The 21685-nt window shown below is 36.7% G+C and overlaps 1 protein-coding gene across 1 annotated transcript in view; it reads right to left on the bottom strand.

Moving 5' to 3' along the window:
- The window catches only part of SCN9A (sodium voltage-gated channel alpha subunit 9), a 163390-nt gene that overhangs the window by 63106 nt on the left and 78599 nt on the right, over nucleotides 1-21685 (bottom strand). The window contains exons 8-16 of the mRNA XM_049615550.1: nucleotides 17439-17502; nucleotides 15987-16128; nucleotides 13276-13482; nucleotides 10934-11221; nucleotides 8320-8691; nucleotides 5212-5341; nucleotides 3626-3864; nucleotides 1383-1556; nucleotides 1-158 (exon numbers count right to left, since the gene is read on the bottom strand). The exon at nucleotides 1-158 is cut by the window's left edge and continues 130 nt beyond it. Coding sequence (XP_049471507.1) covers nucleotides 1-158; nucleotides 1383-1556; nucleotides 3626-3864; nucleotides 5212-5341; nucleotides 8320-8691; nucleotides 10934-11221; nucleotides 13276-13482; nucleotides 15987-16128; nucleotides 17439-17502 — 1774 coding nt within the window. The remainder of the gene's footprint in view (nucleotides 159-1382; nucleotides 1557-3625; nucleotides 3865-5211; nucleotides 5342-8319; nucleotides 8692-10933; nucleotides 11222-13275; nucleotides 13483-15986; nucleotides 16129-17438; nucleotides 17503-21685) is intronic.

The raw sequence follows: 21685 nt of genomic DNA, 5'->3' as shown, positions 1-21685 counted from the left end.
TAGCTTTTACCAAAGAGCTGCATGCCAACCACAGCAAAAATGAAGACGATGATGGCCAACACCAAGGTGAGGTTACCCAGAGCACCCACTGAGTTGCCAATGATCTTTATCAGCATATTCAGTGTTGGCCAAGACTTTGCCAGTTTGAACACTCGAAGCTAAAAGTAAACACAAAGCTTAATGTTAATTATTAGAAAATTTTTCAATTTTCAATGTTTCCAATCTTGAGTTTTGTTCAGAATTTTAAATTCTAAAATATTGTCATCATTACCTAGCTAAAATTGATTATTTCTATTTTTTACTTTCAGCTATTTTCAATATTCTTGTTATTTTGTTATGCTTGCCACAATATAATTACTACACATATTTTGAAGGAAGTTTAGGATTGCTATAAAAGCCTCTTGTAATGATTTCAGATATTATTCCCTTTAGAATTGATAATTTATCCTTAATTCTATTTTTAGATAATTAAAAATTTTTTTTAATTTGAAAATAGTCTGATACTTTTTATACCTTTTCATATTGACATTGGGATAAAGTCCAACATGTTAGTGTGGAGGTTCCTCAAAAACTTAAAAATAGAACTACCCTATGACTCAGCAATTGCATCACTAGGTTTTTACCGAAAGGATACAAAAATACTGATTCAAAGGGGCACATGCACCCTGACATTTATAGCAGCATTATCAACAATAGCCAAATTATGGAAAGAGCCCAAATGTTCACCAACTGATAAATGGATAAAGAAGATGTGGTATATATATATATATATATCTATATCTATATATCTATACATATATAGATATAGATATATATCTATACATATAGTGGAATATTACTCAGCCATCAGAAAGAATAAAATCTTGCCATTTGCAATGACATGGATGGAGCTAGAGTGTATAATCCTAAGTGAAATAAGTCAGTCAGAGAAAGACAACAACCATATGATTTCACTCATATGAGGAATTTAAGACACAAAACAGATGAACATAGGGGAAAGGAGAAAACAAAGAGAGGCAAGCAAACCATAAGAGTCTTTTAACGACAGAGAACAAACAGAGGGTTGCTGGAAGAGAGGTGGGTAGGGGGATGGGCTAAATGGGTGATGGGTGTTAAGGATGTAGCATGTAACTGAATATGTCTTCAAGAGTCTAAAATTGATTCAAATTATGACTATGTCTTCAAGATGCTAAGATTAAAATATTCATGTGATTTTTGAGCTCTTTAAGAGCTTTTGCTATAGAATTAACTTGATTACACTGGACACCAGAACCTAATCTTGTCTTTTGATTTAAACTGCTAAAAGATTTAAATAATAATACAAAGCATTAGAAACACCCCTTTATATGTGGAATACAATGGTAAGGTTGGTCTATATTTACCAGTCTGAATGATCGCAGAACTGACAGTCCTTCCACATCTGCTAGAAAAAGCTCTACTAAACTTAAAGTCACAATAAGGCTGTCAAAAATATTCCATCCTACTTGGAAATACTCATATGGATCCATGGCAATAAGTTTTAAAACCATTTCAGCTGCAAAGATCCCAGTGAAGACCTAAATGAGAAATACAATGTGTTTTTTCTGGTATTATGAGAAGTATAGAATCAAAGTAATGATGATTATTACCATTTGTTTAACATCATTGTGCTTCAGACAATGTGCCAGATACTCTACAAATGTGTTATTTCATTTAATCCCATAAACCTGGTAGTATTATTCCTATAGCTCCAATGTAAGCATTACAAGGTTAAAAAGCTCTAACTTTCCTGTCCATTCTCATCATCTTTAGATAGCATTTTAGAGGAGCATATTAAAATTCCAGGTAAATAAAGCCATGACAATCAACACAGGTCGTTTTTGCAAAAAAAAAAAAATTATATGGGTCATACTCTGGAAGAAAATGAAAAGGAAATATAGACTGACACTAAAATCTTGAGTCAGCCTTTTTGTTGGGTCTGACTACTCTTAGAGTAATAGAGAACATATTGACTCACTCTTTAAAGATTTATTAGTAGAAGAGGGAAAAGTATTTAATTGACACAGTGGGAGCTAAAGTAAGACTTTCAAAGCTTTGACACAAAAGTGCATCACAAAACATCATTAATTCATGACACTGGTATCAAAGGACAGACTTAAGAAAACAACACTGAAGGACCTGTTTATGAATCATTCAGGTTTGACTAGACTCAAAGAAGCTGACCAAAGAAGGCTCAAAGGGAAATGGTGAAGTCTACCTAAGTGCCGAATCCATTTAAAAATAATGCAGCATCAAGAAGACAATCAGGGAGTACCCCGCACTTAGGGTAGTGACAATAGATAAGAAACACGATAAATTCTTTTGGGGTTCACAGTGATGCAGTCAATTCAGCAAGAAGGTACTGATTTTCATGGCCTGTACCTCCATCAACAATTAGAAACCAGATAGGCCTGTCTTTTCCGAAGAGAAATGGAAGGAAAGAAGCATGCTCCCTCAGAGAGCATATGGTGTACATACATCTCAACTAAAAATACAGTATATGGGAAAGAAAACTGACTCAGATACAAAGTCTTTGGCTTCAAAGATCAATTGGTTTGGGACCATGGCAAAAGTAAAATTATCTTACACAGACATTCACAAAGACATCCAGAGTTATTCATGATTTATGAAGTCATAAATGGGGACCCTTTGGCCATGAAATTGCACTTCTGCCTGCTTCATACAGATTCTCAGAAACTAGCACTTGTTGTTTGCCATAAGGCATTACTTAAGCCAGAATGTGACCAGCACTGCACATTTGAGAAATCAGTCTGGCATCTATTTGCCAAACAGGATCCTATATCTTCTTGAAGCCTACAGATCCTTTCTTAAGTGCCCTTTTGTCTTCTGTGTCTAGTCCTACCATTTTAGCTTCTTGGTATTCTTATTCTTAAGACTTCTTTCTGCTGGTTGATTTAAAGCATGATGATGATAATAATAATAACAATAGGTTTAATTTGTTAATGACTTACGATATGCCAGGCTAATAAGTAGAAAGTGTTTATTCCTCTTAACAATATGGTAAATGAAGTGTTATCATTATATTATAAATAATATATTATTTTTCTTATTTTGCAAGTGAGGTATTATTATTATTTTGTAAATGAGAAAATTAGAGACATATTTGTTCAAGGTCATATAACCAGTAAAAGGCAGAATGAGAATTCAATTCCAGGACTTTGGGACTCCAAAGGCCCAGACACTTCACTATTATGCCAAAACAAATCATCCACAGTTTTTCTAAAAATATGTGGGGAATGTACTCACAAGGCAGCTGCAATATAATTATAAAATAGGTAATTATCAAATTTTCAAAGTGTTGCTTCAAAGAGACATTCTGGCAGGAAAAAAAAAACCAACACCATCAATTCCCAAGATGGTGACCCCCCTTTGGAAATAGTATTGTTATAGACCTCTGCACTTCTGCAAAATTATTTTAAAGTAGTATCACCAGAAACTTGACTCTGTACAATGATTCATATTGTGAATTCTGGATATGGATAATTATGTAGCTATACACCCATCTGAGTTAAAAAAAAAAAGAAGTGACAATCATGACATCCAAGGGGAAGAACTATGGGTACATAATACACATTTAGAGACTCACCAAATTTCCTACAGTGAGTACATTTTTGAATTCATCAGTCATGGGGTGATGCTCCATAGCCATAAACAATGTGTTTAAAACTATGCAAATGGTAATAGCAAGATCTACAAAAGGATCCATTACAATAAAATAGACAAGCTTTTTGAATTTTATCCAATATGGAGAACAATTCCAGATCAAGAATGTGTGTGCAAATCTGTACCACCAAGGTGGACATTTCTGTCTGGATTCTTCAAGTTCTGGGGGGAAAACCAAGAGAGAGCATGAAGTCAATCACTTGTTTATTTTATTCCTAACCAGGTACAAATCAGCAGTAGACTTTAACACTGAAACAAGTCTTCTGTTTAGACTTTGCAAATTTAACAGTACTGCTTCTATGAAAGCATATTACATAAAAATCTTCTATCATGATGTTCATTTACTAGACCAAGTGTAATTTAGGGGAAGGCAGTGAAATTAATGACTCAAAGCAGATAGAGGCAACTCCTAGAGAAACATACACCTAACGTGATGGTAAACAGGAGAACCTATGTTTTCTTTTTTTGCTTTTTCCTTGCATATACAGAGAAAGCACATGGGAGTGGGGGTGGGGGAGAGAGGCAGAAGGAGAGGGAGAGAGAATTTCACCCAGGCTCCACGCACAGTGTGGAGCCCCACATGGGACTTGATCCCATGACTTGGTGATTATGACCTAAGCAGAAATCAAAAGTTGGACACTCAACTGACTGAGCCACCCAGGTACCCCAAGAATCAATGTTTTCTTAATGGAGAAATATATATTTTCCATCAATATATATTTTTTCACAGGTGAAATCAATCTCAGAACCAAGAGACTAGAAATAATTTATGGAATGGCTCATTCAATAGATACATCATACCATAATCTCTTTTATTTCTCACCATTAAGTTTAGGAAGTGGGTGGAAGCTTTGTCTGAGGCCATCATGGTATGAAAGCACAAGGTGGGACCTGGGGCATATTGTAGGGGGAGAGGGTGGAAACCAGCACATTGTAAAAGTTGCCACCCTGACTCGCTTCTCAAGGTGTAACCACTATATGTTCTCTAAATTGCTTTCTCTAATGCCTTTTCATCATAATCTTAACAGATGTTATGTCACAGATTACCATTTTATAATTTTGCTGAATGTGCTCAGAGGCAGCCATTATAGACATCTGGAAGTATATATTATTTTCTTGCATATTAGATGGTAAACCCAGAGACTAAGTTTGTAAGATTATATACTATATATATATATATTATATATATAGTATATATATAATATATGTATATAATATATAACCCACACAGCCCTGGTTAACCTAGCTTTCTTCATTTATTATCATTAATTGTCTTTGAAAACTCTTATCATCCAATATCTTTAATCACACACATAAAAACTTTATCAAGTTTTTTGAGCACATAAAGACCATTCCATTAGTATCCATTGGTTATCTTTACCATTGTTTATGATCATTTTTTATTCTTTGAATTCTTCCTAAGAACTTCATATACCTATTTAAGGCTAACCAGGGCTTATCTAAATTTTGTTTAAAAATCTGTATGGGTAGGACAGCATTATTACATACCTTCTACAGTGTTTGTTAATATGCTTACTCTACTCATTGCTCTTTGTCTTAGATGGGGATCATTCAACATATCTTCAGAAAGGAGATAAGAACTGGAACGTCTTTTCTTATGTATTTGATTAGTTGTACCCTGAAAGAAAAAAAAAAGATGATTAATTAAAGTTCTAAGAATATAATTCTAATAAATTATAGGTGCAGAATAAAATTTTGCTTAGGTAGCTGTAGTGAGTAAATAAAAGTAGAAATTAGGCTGTTGGGTTGTAATCATAGTTCTGCTACTTACTGGGTATGTGTCACTGGAGGGTTACTTAACTCCCATCTCAGTTCTATCATTGGTAAAATGGAGATGATCATAGTATTAGCCTCATATTCTCGCTTTGAGAATTAAAAGAATTAATGCTTAGGAAGTAAAAATAAAACAAGCTGCTTTTCTTGTTGTAATCACTTTCATCACCTATCTTTCTGGGTGTCGAATTTATTCAGATAGTTTTACCATGTAAGTGTCCTACATGAAACCAGCTAAACGTGTATTGCAGTGATGTGTGGTAAAGGGACAGAACCTCGGTATTCTCTGATAAATTTCTATAATTATTCTTTGTTGAGGTAACAGAATTACATGGAGACTGTAATGGATGTTTCTTATTACCAAGGAAGATCTCATGAATTTCTCTGAGTGGATGAGGATAAATGACTCAGCGTGAAAAGGATGACGGAGACTGGTGGGCACTGTAGCAAAATGGAGAATGTAAGCTCCATCTGAAAGAGGTGACCACTGTTCAGCCCTAAAGGATTGTTGCCATGCAGGAATATGAGCTCAGTCTTACCAGGTGCACTCATTTTTGTGTGAAAATGTCTTGTTTTTAAATCTTGGCAACTAATTCAAAGTTTAAACACTATGCTGGTTCAGTGCAGGCCAACAATACACACACACACACACATACACAGCTCACACACACATATACACACAAACAACTATACAATTCTACATGTATCACCTATCTATCTGTTTAGGTGTGGTATGTGTGGTATTTACGTATGTATAGATACACACACACCACTTTACAAACATGTAAATATAGCTCTAGAGTTTTAAAGTTGTATAGTTGTTTAGATATACTTATATGTGTGTGTATATCAAAACATGGACACATGGGCATAAATGTATGCATGTGTGTCTGTCTGTATGTGTATGTGCGCAGACATCCACACACACATATCTGTAGCTGGCTTTTTATGGAGATCTTTCTATTTGATACAGTCTCTAATCTACTGACTTTCAAGAAATGGCAATTTTTCTACAAGTCAAACAAGAATAACACACTCTTTTTCATGTAGACACGTTTTAGTTGTCAAGGTTATATTATCTGTCATGCAATTTTTTTCATCTAAACTGTACATTTTGCCACACTATCATGTTTATTGCATTTCTGTTGAATCTTAGAGTATACTCTAGTTTTGTAGTTTGTTTCAGGATTTATGGTAATACTGATTTTTCTACGGTAAAAGTAAAGTCTTTAGTGAAAATATTTCATTTAAAAATATGAAATAATATCCAAATCTGATATAAATTATATGTTTCACAGATAGTACATCACTGAAAAGCAAAACACAGCAAAGATCTGATTCCATAGAATTTAGCATGCTCATTTGACAAGGAAAAATATCTTGGCCGAAGGCCCAAAGCTGGATCATGCAAGCACAGAGGTCACTTGTTACCTAAAAAGCACATGCAGTCATTCCAAATGAAATATGTATGTGGCCATGACTTTGATGGAACTTTATTCTCGCTAAAAATATATTGTCTGAAAATATGAATATATGAATAACTAGCATGAGTTCAAAGCTTGTTAGGTCAGTCAGAGCCCCTACTGATCTTTAGTAATGCAACAGAACAGTGACTGGCCTAAAGAGGTAACCTAGAAACTCCAGAAACCAGAAAGATCTCACTTTTCAGCCTAATTAGACACTTTCTCTACTGACTTAATTACTCCTAAACCCTTGAAATTGTTGCCTTGGAATTGTTGTTTTGTTTTTGCTTTTATGTGTGTATGTTTGTATTAATGTATATAGTTTGGCTATTATATTTTTATCGGTAGACTCCAGACCACAGAGTTTTTGTTTTTGTTTTTATCTTATTTTAATGAAAAAAGTTTCAATTATATATGGGGAAAAGCATAGCTATTCTAAATTATTTCTAAGTTTCAGGGCACCTGGGTGGCTCAGTTGGTTAAATGCCCAACTTCAGCACAGGTCATGATCTCGCAGTTTGTGGGTTTGAGCCCCACGGTGGGCTCTGTGCTGACAGCTCAGAGTCTGGAGCCTGCTTCGGATTCTTTGTCTCCTTCTCTCTGCCCCTCCCCTGCTCACACTCTCTCTCTGTCTCTCAAAAATAAATAAACATTAAAAACATTAAATTATTTCCAAGTTTAAAAGCCTAGCACACATTGGAGAGAGAGCAAAAATGTGGTGGGTTAAGAGTGCAAGCTCTGAAACAGAGAGCCTGTTTGAACTTCAGGACTACTGTTTACTAGCTGAGTGAACTTGGGGAAATTGCTTTGCTTCTCCATGCCTCAGTTTCCTCCTATGTAAAAGAGGGATGATAATATATCACCTTACAGGGCTATTATAAATCCTAAACACATATTTGCTATTATTATTACTATTATTAAAACTCAAGATTCTTTGCACAAGGTATATATTAAACAGTATCTTCAGAAAGATAGCAGTAGGTGGAAAGAATCCAAATTTCCTTAGAAAAATGGGACCTATTATCAACTAATAAAGATCAGCATAACCAATGCATTTTCTGTGCTGAGATTTATGTATATATATCTATGTCTTTTATACATTGTTTTCTAAAGGGATGGTTTATAATATGGAAGTAAATATAAGTTCCTTTTTTAAAAAAATGCAGTTTTAAATATCTTTGAATTAGACATCTACAGCATATCCCATGAGGATTACATTAATGAGGTGAAGGTGTGTTTCTGTAGTAGCGGTATTGCAAAATGCAGAGCCATTCACAGGACCCAAGAAGGCCCCTCTAGCAGATGGACTGATGCAAGAACAAGGGCCGAGCCAGGCCTGAGCTATTTAAAACATCCTTACGCTGTCATCAGAAGTTGCCTTATCTATTATCACCTCTGGCAGAAGCTGTCCATTGGGGAGCATGAGGGCTGAGGGTCCATCAACCAGGGAGACCACACCATTGCAGTCCACGGCACTGTGCATCTTCCCATTCACTGGCAGCACTGGGGGGGACCTACTGGCTTGGCTGATGTTACTGCTGCGCCGCTCCCGAGGTCTGTGGGGCACAAACAGTGAGCCCCTCCTGCTCTCACCATCCCCGAAAATGCTATGCTCGTCGTCGGCAAACTCAGTCTCAGATCCAATGTCTTTCCCTCGGCCTTTGAAACTAAAAAGACTCGTTCTGCTGCTGCGCCTTGCAGAAAACAAGGAGCCTCGGATGCTGAGCGGTGACTGCAGGAAAAAAAAAAAACAAAAAAGATGACATGTAGCCATGTATCTGCTGAAGCATCTAAGAATAGAAGTGCACATTACTGCCTCTGAGACCTCTGAGCTGAGGCCAGGTGGCTCTGTGCTGGTTGAAAAGAAACATATTAAAAAATAAAGCAATTCAGCAGGAAGACAAATTCTCCTAAATAAGGGATGAAAAGACTGGAGAATCCATCCTTTCTGGAGTAGGTACATTATTTATTACTGTATAGGTCTCTCCTACTTTGGCCTACAGTGACCTCGCCATGCTTTCTACCCCACTGATTTTGCTACAAAGAACATACCACTTATAAAAAGCATTTGGTATTCATACCTGTTATTTAGCTTTCAATATATCAGTCCCTAAGTTCCATAAGTAATTGAAACTCTTTTGAGGCCGAAGGGCACACTGTGTGCTTCTTTGCATTCCAATGCTTGCAACTCCACTTTACATGTTGGAAGCTCAGTCAAGGTATGTTAAGAAAGACCTTTCAATGTCAGTGAGTTTACAAGTCATATAATACTAGAATTTGAAAAAGAGATTGCCCAACACCAAAGAGGAGGAAAAGTCACATTTATTGAATTCACGGCCAGGATAAACCGTGTCCATAAACAAAACTGAGTGTTTATTCTTTGGAAGTATCTAATTCAATAAGTGCTAGTGCTTCCTATGGAAAGGACAAAGTGGCAGGCACTCTGAATAATGGAAAGCGAGGATAACAAAGCCTTTGCCTTAAATCCAGCTTGTTTTGCTCTTGTCATAGGTCTTTTTATTGATACCACATGCTTTCAAGTTCTGTCTCCCCAGCTAAATTATAAAATCTTTGAAGGTAGGGACTCTGATTTCTATGTGTATCTGGAAGCATCTTACAGACTTAAGTAGTAGAAGATAGAAATTTTATTGTTTTAATTATTTTTTTCTTAATTTTTATCTAAATTCAAGTTAGATAACATACAGTGTAGTCTTGGCTTCAGGAGTAGAACACCATGATTCATCTCTTACATATGACAATGTTCATCCCGAAAAGCACCCTCCTTAATGCCCATCACCCATTTAAACCATCCCCCCACCCACCTCCTCGCCAGCAACCCTCCATTTGTTCTCTGTATTCAAGAGTTTCTTATGGTTTGTCTCAGTTTTAAATGAAGTCATAAATGCGAAGGACAGTAATTGTTAAGTAAGGCACCAAAGAGCAAATGGGAGAAGTGGTGAGGGCAGAGGCAAATTTGTGGGATAAGTGGCATCTGAGCTTATGAAAGAAGAATGGGTGCTGCCACACCAGGAGGGAAACAAAGAAGAAAATCACCCCACTTAGAGGACACCACATGTACTAAGTAATAGAGGTACAGGGCATGTATGTATGAGTGAATAATCACGATGGACTGAGGGTACATGAAGGTAGAGAAAGGTGGGAAATGAGGCTGAAGCCAGTCCACAACATGGATAAGATGTAGGTCTTGTTCTATAGTCAGTAGTTATTCAACACAGAGTGTTTGTTTTGTTTTGTTTTGTTTTTCAAGTTGAGCCAAGGGACAGCTTTGTTTTGTAAAAGGGATTTGGGAGTGCTGTATGAGAGAAAACAGGCTAGTATTTAGGAGAAGGGAAGCAATTGTTCATCTTAGAGTTCTGTAGGCAGGGAACCCTGAGATATGGAGGTTTCAGTGGAAAGAGAAAAAAGAAAAAAGGAAAGAGATATTTTACACAAGCAGAAATAACAGACTGAGCAATTAGTTATTAGTAGTAGTTGATGCAGTCGGGGGTAGAGGTTGTCAAGTGTCTCCAAACTTTCCAGCTCATGCACTGATATTCTGCTGGTACCATTAGTTATGGTGGTGAAGAAAAGTGGAGAACCTAGTCTGGGATTAGTTTTTAGCCAATGAGGCATTACCAAATACAGACTAGATAAAAATGTAAAAGTTAATATGTTGTGTAAATAATTTCTTCATTTATGACAGTTCTTATGAATATTCTGTTCTGAAAATGTTTATTGGAGAAGATATGACAATGATGAAACTATAGGCTCCTTCAAAAACGGTCCAAGTTAAATGGAAAACTATGCACATCTGTGTTCTTTCCATAAATGTCCAACAATCAATAAGTTTTTACCTAAAAATATACCAGTGAAGTTACTCACTCTCCTTTCCTGAGATCCTGTTACCTCAAGGTAACACATTTTGCTCTATAATCCTAGCCCTGGCAATAAGCATTTGACAATTGCATTGGTACCTGATTAGGGGTAGACAGTCTCTTTTCACGTGCTCGCCTATGACCTTCAACCCCAAGGTGGAAACTTTTTCTCCTGATACTCTCCTCAGACTCTGATTTGGACAATTTCTCATTGTCTCCCTTTTCTTCCCCACTGGCGAGCTTCTTTTGGTTCTTTTTCCTTCTTCTGTTTCTTCTTTCTTTAGCACTTTTAGAGCTCAGTTTGGATGTTTCAGAAGAACTCTCAGAGAAGCCCATAATTCTGCTTCTCCCAATACTTGTGTACTCAGCTGCTGCCATTGCGATTGCCTGTTGGACCAAGAGGTCACACATGTGGTAAGTCATTTCCAAAGTCTGGGAAACTCTATTATGGGGTAGGCACCTCTCTACCATGAATTTAATTACACTGTCCATGTAATCATGTCCCTTGTGCATGAAGTCATGCCTTTTTATTTATTTTTTATTTTTGTATTGTAACTAGCGAGCTTACAAAGCATATATTTATTGCTTTTCTTGCATTGTGATAAGGCCCCATTTTACTTTGGCATTAAACTAATATATACTATTCCTATATTTATGGTAAAACAATTTAAAATGGTATTTATAAAAGTTTTACTAGGTAATTCTGTAACATAAAACTCACATAAACCATATAATAAGAAAATTCGTACATCTTTTTCAGGTAATTAACTCAATATTATCAAAAGAGTCAGGCACTCAGTTTAATGGAAACTGAATTGCCTGAAAACAAAAATGAATTATTATAAAATGAATGTCAAGAAGATGAGAGACTTCTAAGGGTTTCCTAGAAAATCCTGGATGACATACTGTTAATCTTTTATCAAAAATTAAGTTTTTATTATTAAAACATTCCTTGTAAAAATTTGAAAAATAAGGACATTGTGAATAAAAAAATAAAAATCACTCAATCCTAAAACCCAGAAATAATTGGTGTATTTCTTCATATATATATATATATATATATATAAAGTTTTTAAATTGTTTGTATATTATGCCCAATTTTGTATCCTACTACTTAATACATTATATTAAAACATTTCACTGTCATCATAATATTCTTAAAGCACATCATTTTATGGCTGAATAATACTCCAAGACACAAAAGTATCATAATTCTCCTTATCATTATCTAATTAAAAAATTTATATACTTTTTGATGTTTAATATTATCAAAATACTGCACTGAACATCTTTCTCTATCAAAGTTTTCTACTTTACATATTACTACCTTTCCCCTAATAAGTTAGACATTTTTTTTATTTTATTTTTTTTAATGTTTATTTATTTTTGAGACAGAGAGAGACAGAGCATGAATGGGGGAGGGGCAGAGAGAGAGGAAGACACAGAATCGGAAGCAGGCTCCAGGCTCTGAGCCATCAGCCCAGAGCCTGACGCGGGGCTCAAACTCACGAACCTTGAGATCGTGACCTGAGCTGAAGTCGGACGCTCAACCGACTGAGCCACCCAGGCGCCCCATAAGTTAGACATTTTGAAGATATTTAGGTTGAAATATCAAACAAATTTTATTTATTTTTACTTTTTTTTGAAAGCTTATTTATTTATTTTGAGAGTGAAAGTAGGGGAGAGGCAGAGAGAAAATCCCAAGCAGGCTCTGCACTGTCAGTGCAAAGCCCAATGCAGCACTTGAACTCACAAACTATGAGATCATGACCTGAGCCGGTCAGATGCTTAACTAACTGAGCCACCCCGGTGCCCCCAAACAAATTTTAAACTCCTGCATAATATTTAAATTTTTGGTTCTCTTGGTACAAACCTTCTGAAACTTTTCCACTGAAGTACCCTCTTGGAGAGAGGAGTAAGGAAGAATACTCAATAATTTGTACCTTAGCCTAAAGTGCCTACAACCATAAGTATAAATTTTCTTAACATCTCATATTTTTTATCTTAAAAGTTCTTGCCACGTTAACAAAAATTGATGCACATTTTTCTTTCTACTCCATAGAGTATCTGTTATCTTTAACAATTAAATAATTTTCCCTAAGCTTTTGTATGCAATTGCTACTCTGGGGAAACATATCATATATGTTTTGGGACTTTGCATAATGCCATACATACTGAGGAATTATGGATAACAGGTTTAGGAGGAATGGCTTAGAATATTCTCTGTGCTGATTATGGGGAAAGGTAGAATGAGACAAATACCAATTCTAACTCAATCCAGAATTGGTTCTTTGACCACCCCAGAATGAAAATTCAGCTTATGTTAAAAAATCCAGTAAGGAAAATCTTGTGGGGAAGGCCACAGAGTCTCTGCTATGAGCCTCTGCTATTCCCCTTTGGATTTCTACTTCTAGGGAGAATTTTACACCAAACAATAATACCTCAGCTTCTTCTTGCTCTTTTTTAAGACGATCTAACATCTGTTGAAATTCTAACTCCTTTTGCCTCGCTTCTTCGATGTTTGCCTGGTTCTGTTCCTCATAGGCCATGGCAACCACAGCAAGAATCAAGTTTATTAGATAAAAGGATCCCAGAAAAATCACCACAACAAAGAAGATCATGTAAGTTTTCCCAGCAGCACGCAGTGTCTAGGGAAAAATGGAAATCATTATTTTAATAACACAAAGATTTTTGGTAGATTATTTCAACTTGAATGGCATATTAGGCATGGGGAAGTTGGGCAGTTCAGTATAATCTCATGTTATCAAAAATATAAAGGAATAAAATTACACCTCCATGGAAAACAATCCGTATTTAAATACACACTTTTTCACTACAAAGGATATAGCAATCTATTAAACTTGTATTAAAATTAGGTATGATTCTTCACTATTTTTAAGAATAATAATCCTGGATTTAACAATGTTTACTTATTTATTTTTGAGAGAGAGAGAGAGGAATAGAGATAGATGGTCAGAGAGCTTCCCAAGCAGACTCCACTGTCAGCACAGAGCCCGATGTGGGGCTCCAACTCACAAACTATGAGATCATGGCCTGAGTCGAAACCAAGAGTTGGACCCTTAACTGACTAAGCCACACAGGTGCCTCAGTCTGGGATTTTTTAAATCTGCAGTCTGAAAATTACTCAAAAAGGAGCTACTCTGCTCATTTTCCAATTAGAGAAGCAGTATCTGTAGTCCCTTTGACTGATAAGGAAAGTATCAATGATGATGTATCATGTTCACACAAAGTAGCGAGCCTAATTGAATGATCTTATCTGCTTGTCTACTGTTATATTTACTTTTAATTAATATGTATTAAAAGTTTTGAATGCAGCATATAGTACAAAAATTCAAATGGTATAAAAAGATAATTACACGAAAAATATCTCTCTCCTATCTCTGATGCCTACTCATTTCCCTTTTCTATCAGTTATCATTGTTACAATTTCTTCTCTTTGATAAATTCTTAGGTAGTGGAATTTTTGGTTAATGGGTATATTCATTTTAATTTTCATAAAAGTTCCTATGTTGCACTTGGCTGTGGTTCCCAGCAATGTGTGAGTAAGTCTACCTCCCCATGTCACAGCCAGACAGCGTCTCTCTTTGGATCTCCATCATTCTAACAGGTAAACAATTAGCTGTCACTCTCGTTCTAATTTTCATTTCTTTAATTTTGAGTAAAAGTGAGCTTATTTTTGCATATTTAAAGTTGTTTCTATTCCTTTTTTCCTCTGAAGTATATGTTTACATAATTTCTATATTCCTTTGTAATATTAGAAATGAAGTAAACATAAAACAGGCCAAAAGAATCTGGCAATTCTAAGAAAAGTGATTCATTTTTTATTTATAATACAGAATAATCATTTTCATCTCTTTCCTCCTGGGGTCAGGTGCTGAGAATATATAAGTGAAAAGATACACCCATAGGCCCAAAAGATCACATGGGAGGAGGTGGCCATGTGAATTAATAATTAATGTACAAGTGATGGATACTATAAACTGAGGAATATTAAAAAGGCGTGGAAGTGTAGAGGAAGGAGAAATTGAGTTTGGACAGGAGAATTTAGAGATGTGAATTGGGTCTTCAATTCTTATATTTCCTTCCTAGAGCTGCCACGACAATGTACTATAGACTGGGAAGCTGAAACAACAGAAATTTTAATTAAAAAAAAATTTTTTTTAATCTTTATTCACTTTTGAGAGACTGAGAGAGAGCACGAGTGGGGGAGGGGCAGAGAGAGGGGGACACAGAATCCGAAACAGGCTCCAGGCTCTGAGCTGTCAGCACAGAGCCCAACACGGAGCTTGAACCCACGAACTGTGAGATCATGACCTGAGCCGAAGTCGGACGCTTAACCGACTGAGCAACCGAGGCGCCCCAGAAATTCTACTTTCCAACAGTTCTAGAGGATGGAAGTCCAATATCAAAGGATTGGTTTGTTGGATTTCTCCTGAGGTCTCTCTCCTTGGCTTGTCAATGGCTGCCTTCTCACCGAGTGCTCACAGGGTCTTCTCTCTGTGTCCAGGTGGGCACATTTCTGGTGTTTCTCAGGAACTAATCTCCTTTTCTTTTAAGGACACCAGTCAGATTGGATTAGGACCCATCCTGATGCCTCATTTCAATTTAGTCACCTCTTTAAATCCCTAACTCAAAAAATAGTCAGTCTAAGGCGCTGAGAGTTAGGACTTTAACACATAAATGGGAGGGGGTACAATTTAATTCATAGCAACTGTACATGGGAGTTCAAAAAAATAAAGCATAATGAACCTACGAGATCCTGGTGTTTAGGGCATTGCAAGCAGGGCAGCACATTCAGGAAACAGTGTGTGCAGGAGAGCTACAAGAGACTGTGACAGTGTATTTCCTGCTATTTACTTAGGACCCCATAGGATGCTATATTCAGAAAGGGTTGGGGGACATGAACTGGAGATCAAATAAGCCAAAAAAGGATAAGATAACAATGTATAATTTTCAGAATTATCCACTCTAATACTGCTGGAAATAAAACATGTCTAATTTTAGTGATAAGCCAAAAGAGTTTTGTCCTTTCTAAATTGAAAAAAAAAATCTTACATAAAGTCTGGTAAGGAACAGTCACCAGATTTTTATGCTATTCAAAAATGCAATGAATGTTTCTCTTGGCACTCACCTGTTGGTAAAGATTTTCCCAGTAATCCTGGGTCATTAGCCGAAATAAGGCCAAGAAGGCCCAACTGAAAGTGTCAAAGCTTGTGTAGCCATAATCAGGGTTTCTACCAGCTTTCACACACTTGTACCCTTCTGGACACTGACTACATACAAAAAAAAAAAAAAAAAAAAAAATCACAAGTTAGAATGTTTCCGGGAGGCAACCTAAGGAGTACAACAGAACAGTTAGATATTCAAGGTTCCTTTCTAGGAGGACGATATTGAATAATGATTAAGAACGCATTATTTGGAATCAGGAGGAACTGGGTTTGAATCCCATCCCACTCTACTAGTTGGTGACTTTGTCAAATTACTTAAATTCTTCAAGGTGCAGTTCACTCTTTCTGTGAGAAGAGGATAAAACCTACTTCAAAAGGTTAAGATTGTTGTTAAGTTTAAAGAAGATGATATATACAAATGGTCTAGCCTAGTTCCTCTATATGGAAAGCATTTAATAAATGGCAGCTGCTATTAGTATCCTCATCAAAATCTGGAAATTCCATCTGGCACCAAGTAATAGTTCTTGCATCAGAAATATTGATATATAGGCCTCCACCAAAACTCGGTTCCTCCAAATTATTCTTGGAGTGAATTTGAATTAAAAAAAAATAGCCAAAATAGAGCAATTATGTAAGTTCATAAAGATTTGTAGTTTTATATTTTTCATTCTAAAATCGGTGGACTGGGCAGTCTCTACTGTTCTGCCCACTGCTCCCTTGCGGTGTATTCAATAAACTTCTAACTTCTTCGAAAAAAATAACAATAAAATAAAATAAATTGGTAGACTTGCATGGTGATGCCATTGAACAGTGGTCTGAACTGTCTTGCAGAGCAGCAACCTTATTTGTTTATTTTTAATGTTCCCAGTGAACACAGAGCCTGGTGAACAAATATCTGGGCGGGGAAGAACAAGAACAGAGATCAACTTGGTATATAGGAAAAACTGCAAGATAGGTAGTTTGTAGAGATGGGAGATTCTTAAAATATCTTTACCCAAGTCCATGGGTTCCTTTGTTTAGAGTGGCCAAAGTGTCCCTGCATTCAGTCATCTATGAATCATTCTTGATTGGAAAATGAGTAGAATTTGGGAAGAAAGAAAGTTGATTCTATCACTCTTTTTTCCAGAAAGAAGAAAGACTTGAAAATTATCCAGCCAATTTTCCGGAAGTAATTTTTCTACTTTCATATATACACACACACACACACACACACACACACACACACACACACATGTCTACACATACATATATATATAACTTGTATCCTGTTTCAATTCAAGCACTACCTCCAAGTTTTGCTTTCAGATGTATGCATTAACTATAAATGTTTTAAAGTTTCTCATAAAAAAAAACTATTGATGTTTTTCCTTTTATTTTGTAGCCTTTAGACTAAACACAAAACAAATATTACTTACCCTGAATCTGTGCTTGTACCACAAAGGAGAGCATCTTTGGATCCCTCCAAGTAATAAAAATATTCTGTTTAGGAAGAAATTGAAGAATATAACATTAGAGAATGTAAGCTTTAAGAGTGATACAGAAGTTAAATTAATTAGTATAGACTTACTTGCACATATTCAGGCCCAGTCCTAGGCAATGTGCATTCATTTGTTTATTTATTATATTCTTGTATATTCTCTCTCAAATATTTATTGATAACTTCTTATGGGTCAGGCAATGAATAAAATAATAAAAACATGACAAACAAGATCATTATTTTTATGGATCTTTCTTTACATGTAGGTAAGCATGGAAATTGGGGATGGAGAAAGACAAGTAAATACATAAATATACAAAGTATTTTTAGATAGTGATAAATGCCCTAAAGGAAATAAGACAATGTGATAAAATGTGGTCAGGGCAGACCTTTCTAAAGATATGACATTTGAACTGGGACCTAAATGCTGCAAAGAAGCCAGTCATCCAAAGACCCTGGTGAAGAGATATTTTGGCAGGGTGAAAACCAGGAGCAAAGGGCCTGAGGCAGAAGTGAATGGAAGAAACGACAAGACGGCCAGCCTGGCTACAGGCTAGTGAGTGGAGAGAACCATGTGGCAGAAGTAAGGCAGGGGTCAAATACCTTTGTATGTTATCAAAAGAAGTTTGGATTTTAAGTATGATTAGAAGTAATAGAGGTAGCAATATGAGGTAGCAATATGACATAATAATCAACATTTTAAAATGTCACAATGGTTGTTTTATGGAGTGTAGATAATAAGAGAGCAGGTGTGGAAGCAGAGAGAGGAGTTAAGAGACTACAGGGAAAGGCGATGTGGCTAAAATTCAAAGGGCAGCTGTGGATATGGAGAGAAAGGGGTGAAAACAGAGTGGACAGGATTTGCTGATGGAGTGTGTGGTGGGAGAGAGGACACAAGAATGTGATAGGAGTCACCATCAGGTAGATAGTTTTCAAAGCCATGGGAGCTGAGGAGTTAACCCAAAGAGAAAGTGTAGCTGAAAAAGCGAAGGGAAGAAAAGAGAAGGAAGGGAGCCCCCAACTGAGCCCCAAAGTATTCCAGAAGTGGTGGAGTCAGCAAGGCAATACTATAAATGGACACAACCTGTCTTTTGAAAGTCTCTCATTTATTCACCACTTAACAATTATGCAGGACTTACTAATTTCCAGATATTGAGGATATGGCAGTGAACTGAATGCACATTTCCCCCTCATGGTATGTTTTGTGTCCATTTTCAGGCATAAGGGATGTTATAATCTCTTTCTTCATTTACTGTCAAAGCTTATTCTTTTTTTAAAATTTTTTTCACATTTATTTATTTTCAAGAGAAGAGCAAGATAGAGTGTGAGTGGGGGAGGGGTAGAGAGAGAAGGGGGGGTGGCATAGAATCAGGCTCCAGGCTCTGAGCTGTCAGCGCAGAGCCCGATGCGGGGCTTGAACTCACAGACTGTGAGATCATGACCTGAGCCTAAGTCGGACGCTTAACTGACTGAGCCACTCAAAGCACCCCTATCAAAGCTTATTCTTAAGACAGGAAGCAATCCAGCCATGCACAGTAAAGGTATGAAGAATTAAAAAATATCTATTCTTTTTAATAAGGGTCAGCTTCCTATTTGGCTCCAATCAAAGGAATAAAGATGTAATTGTTAGGAGGCTTCTGGAGTGATAGTGGAAGAAAGACTTCGAAGTTAGACATACTTGGATTTGAATGTTGCTTCAACCCCTTCCTATGTAGGTGAACTATCTTACCACTTTAATGGTTAGCCACTATGCCTGCTTTATAGAGATATTGAATAGCATACATAGGATATTGCATGTAAAGTGTTTAATACAGTGGTCCTCACATTCTATCCACACAGTTGCTCAAAGAACAGCAGTGATCATTATTAAACTATTACACAATTCCAGTTAAGATTAATCGACTGACTCCCACATTGCTTTGTCTTATGTAGAAAATAAAAATTTTAGAAGACACACAAAAAACAATAATGCCTCTTAGTTTGAAGTGAAAATTTAGGGGAGAATGTACATGAACAACTTTTTTGAAAAAACTCTTGTGGCTCAGGTAGGGTGGGCATGGCAGAAGGAGGATGGAGAAGATTAAGATGGAGTTTTTTGTACATAAGCTTCCAAGACATTTTGACTATGGAAGGATTACTTTAGAACTATCCTTTAAAGTAAGGCTGGCTCACGCTTACCAGTCACTGAGGAGTTTTTATAAGAATGGGATCTAGTGGGTGGTTCAGTTGGTTAAGTGGCCTACGCTTGGTTTTGGGTCAGGTCATGATCTCAGGGTTTGTGGGTTTGAGCCCCACATCAGGCACTGAGCTGACGGCATGGAGCCTGCGTGGGATTCTCTATCTCCCTCTCTCTCTGCCCCTCCCCTGCTTGTGCTCGCTGTCTCTCCTTCTCTCTCTCAGAATAAAGTTTTTTTTAAAAAGAAAAAGAACAGGCTCTAGAGTTGCCTGTCCCAGGGCAGGGCGAACAGAATGATGAAGTCAGTACAAGAATGTCAGTACAAGAATGATGAAAGGTAAAGCAATGGCAGTAGTTCACGTTGGCCTTACAGAACACTTTAAAATAATCCCTACACAAAAACAGACATTACATTATTGGAATAATTAGCCTCAAGAGAATTTAAGGTTAACACGTAAAGGGAAAACGTAATGCAGAGAGAAATAAAAACATACGTCCACAGTAAAACTTACACATGAATATTCACAGCAGCACTATTCACAATAGCCCCAAAGTGGAAACAACAAAGACATTCATCAATTAATGAATGCTTAAACAAAATTTAGTATATATATACAAGGGAGTATTATTTAGCAATAAAAAGAAATGAATTACTGCCACAGGGATGAAACCTGAAAACATGCTAAGTGAAAGAAGCCAGACACAAAGGCCACATATTGTACGATTTCATGTATATAAAATGCTCAGAATAGGTAAATCCATAGAGACAGAAAGTAGATTAGTGATTGTCAGGGGTTTGCGGGACGAGGGAATGGACAGTGATCGCCAGTGAGTACAGGGTTTCTTCTTCTTTTTTTTTTTTTTTAATGTTTATTTATTTTGAGAGAGAGAGCAGGAGCAGGGGAGGGGCAGAGAGAGGGAGAGAGAGAATACCAAGCAGACTCTGGGGACTGTCAGCGCAGAGCCCAATGCAGGCTTTGATTCCACAAACCATGAGATCATGACCTGAGCCGAAATCAAGAGTTGAACACTTAACCGACTGAGCCACTCAGGTACTCTGAGTACAGGGTTACTTTTGAGGGAGATAAAATTATTCTAAAATTAGTGCTGGTGTTTGCACAACTCTGTGAATATACTATGAAACACTGAAGTGTATACTTTAAAAAGGGGGATTTTTATGGTATGTGAATTATCTCAATAAAGTTGTTAAATATAATGCAGTACAATAACAAAGATTGTGGATAGTAATAGATAAGCCTCAACCTCACAGTAAAAGTCACATGGGGATAAAAGGAAATAGAAAGTTGCAAAATTCACACACCTAAAATCTGGAACCAATATTCAGTCAAAAGCAGATTGGTACAGAATGGTAAAACATACTGGTGACCTAAACATTCTATGATTAGTTTTATCCAACCTGGTTCAGAAAGACAGCTTGTAGCAACCATGTATGACTTGGGCTTTTGGATTCAAGAGTTTTTTCCTCAACCAAGAGGCAATAGTAAGTTAACTCTGAGAAAGCTAGTGCTGGGGATCAGGTAGAGGCAGATTGCGTGCAAGTGACACACTGCCTTCTGGGAGACTGAACTCTGGGAAGTCCCCACAAGGAAAGCACCACAGATGAAGACAGGAAAAGCCCTGGTAGAAGTGCAGACCAACACTGTGGCTTTTCCAGGAACTTTTCTATGAAATGTCAAACATTCAGAAAATAGAGGTTTCTTTATCCCAACATTCACGTACGATAGCTACTGAAAATTTGCCTTCCAGCTGTGCACACAAACCTTTCCTTCACCTGTAGCAGCAAGAAGGAAGATTGAGGAGCATGAAAGTAGACAATGCTTGGCATCAAAGGAAATCTATAGATTGTATGTTTTGAAACATGAAGTTATACAGTGGCTTTCTTTATTTGATAACAAATTTTAAAAGCACCTCCAAAGGGGCTTCGCTGTAGGACCCAGAAAACACTTCCAGAATATGTTCAGGCTTTCTTTTTTTTTTTTTTTTTTTTT

This window comes from Panthera uncia (assembly GCF_023721935.1).
Source record: "Panthera uncia isolate 11264 chromosome C1 unlocalized genomic scaffold, Puncia_PCG_1.0 HiC_scaffold_3, whole genome shotgun sequence".
Lineage (NCBI taxonomy): Eukaryota > Metazoa > Chordata > Mammalia > Carnivora > Felidae > Panthera > Panthera uncia.
The sequence above is the reverse complement of the archived record's forward strand: the minus strand, read 5'-3'. Positions and strand labels throughout refer to the sequence as shown.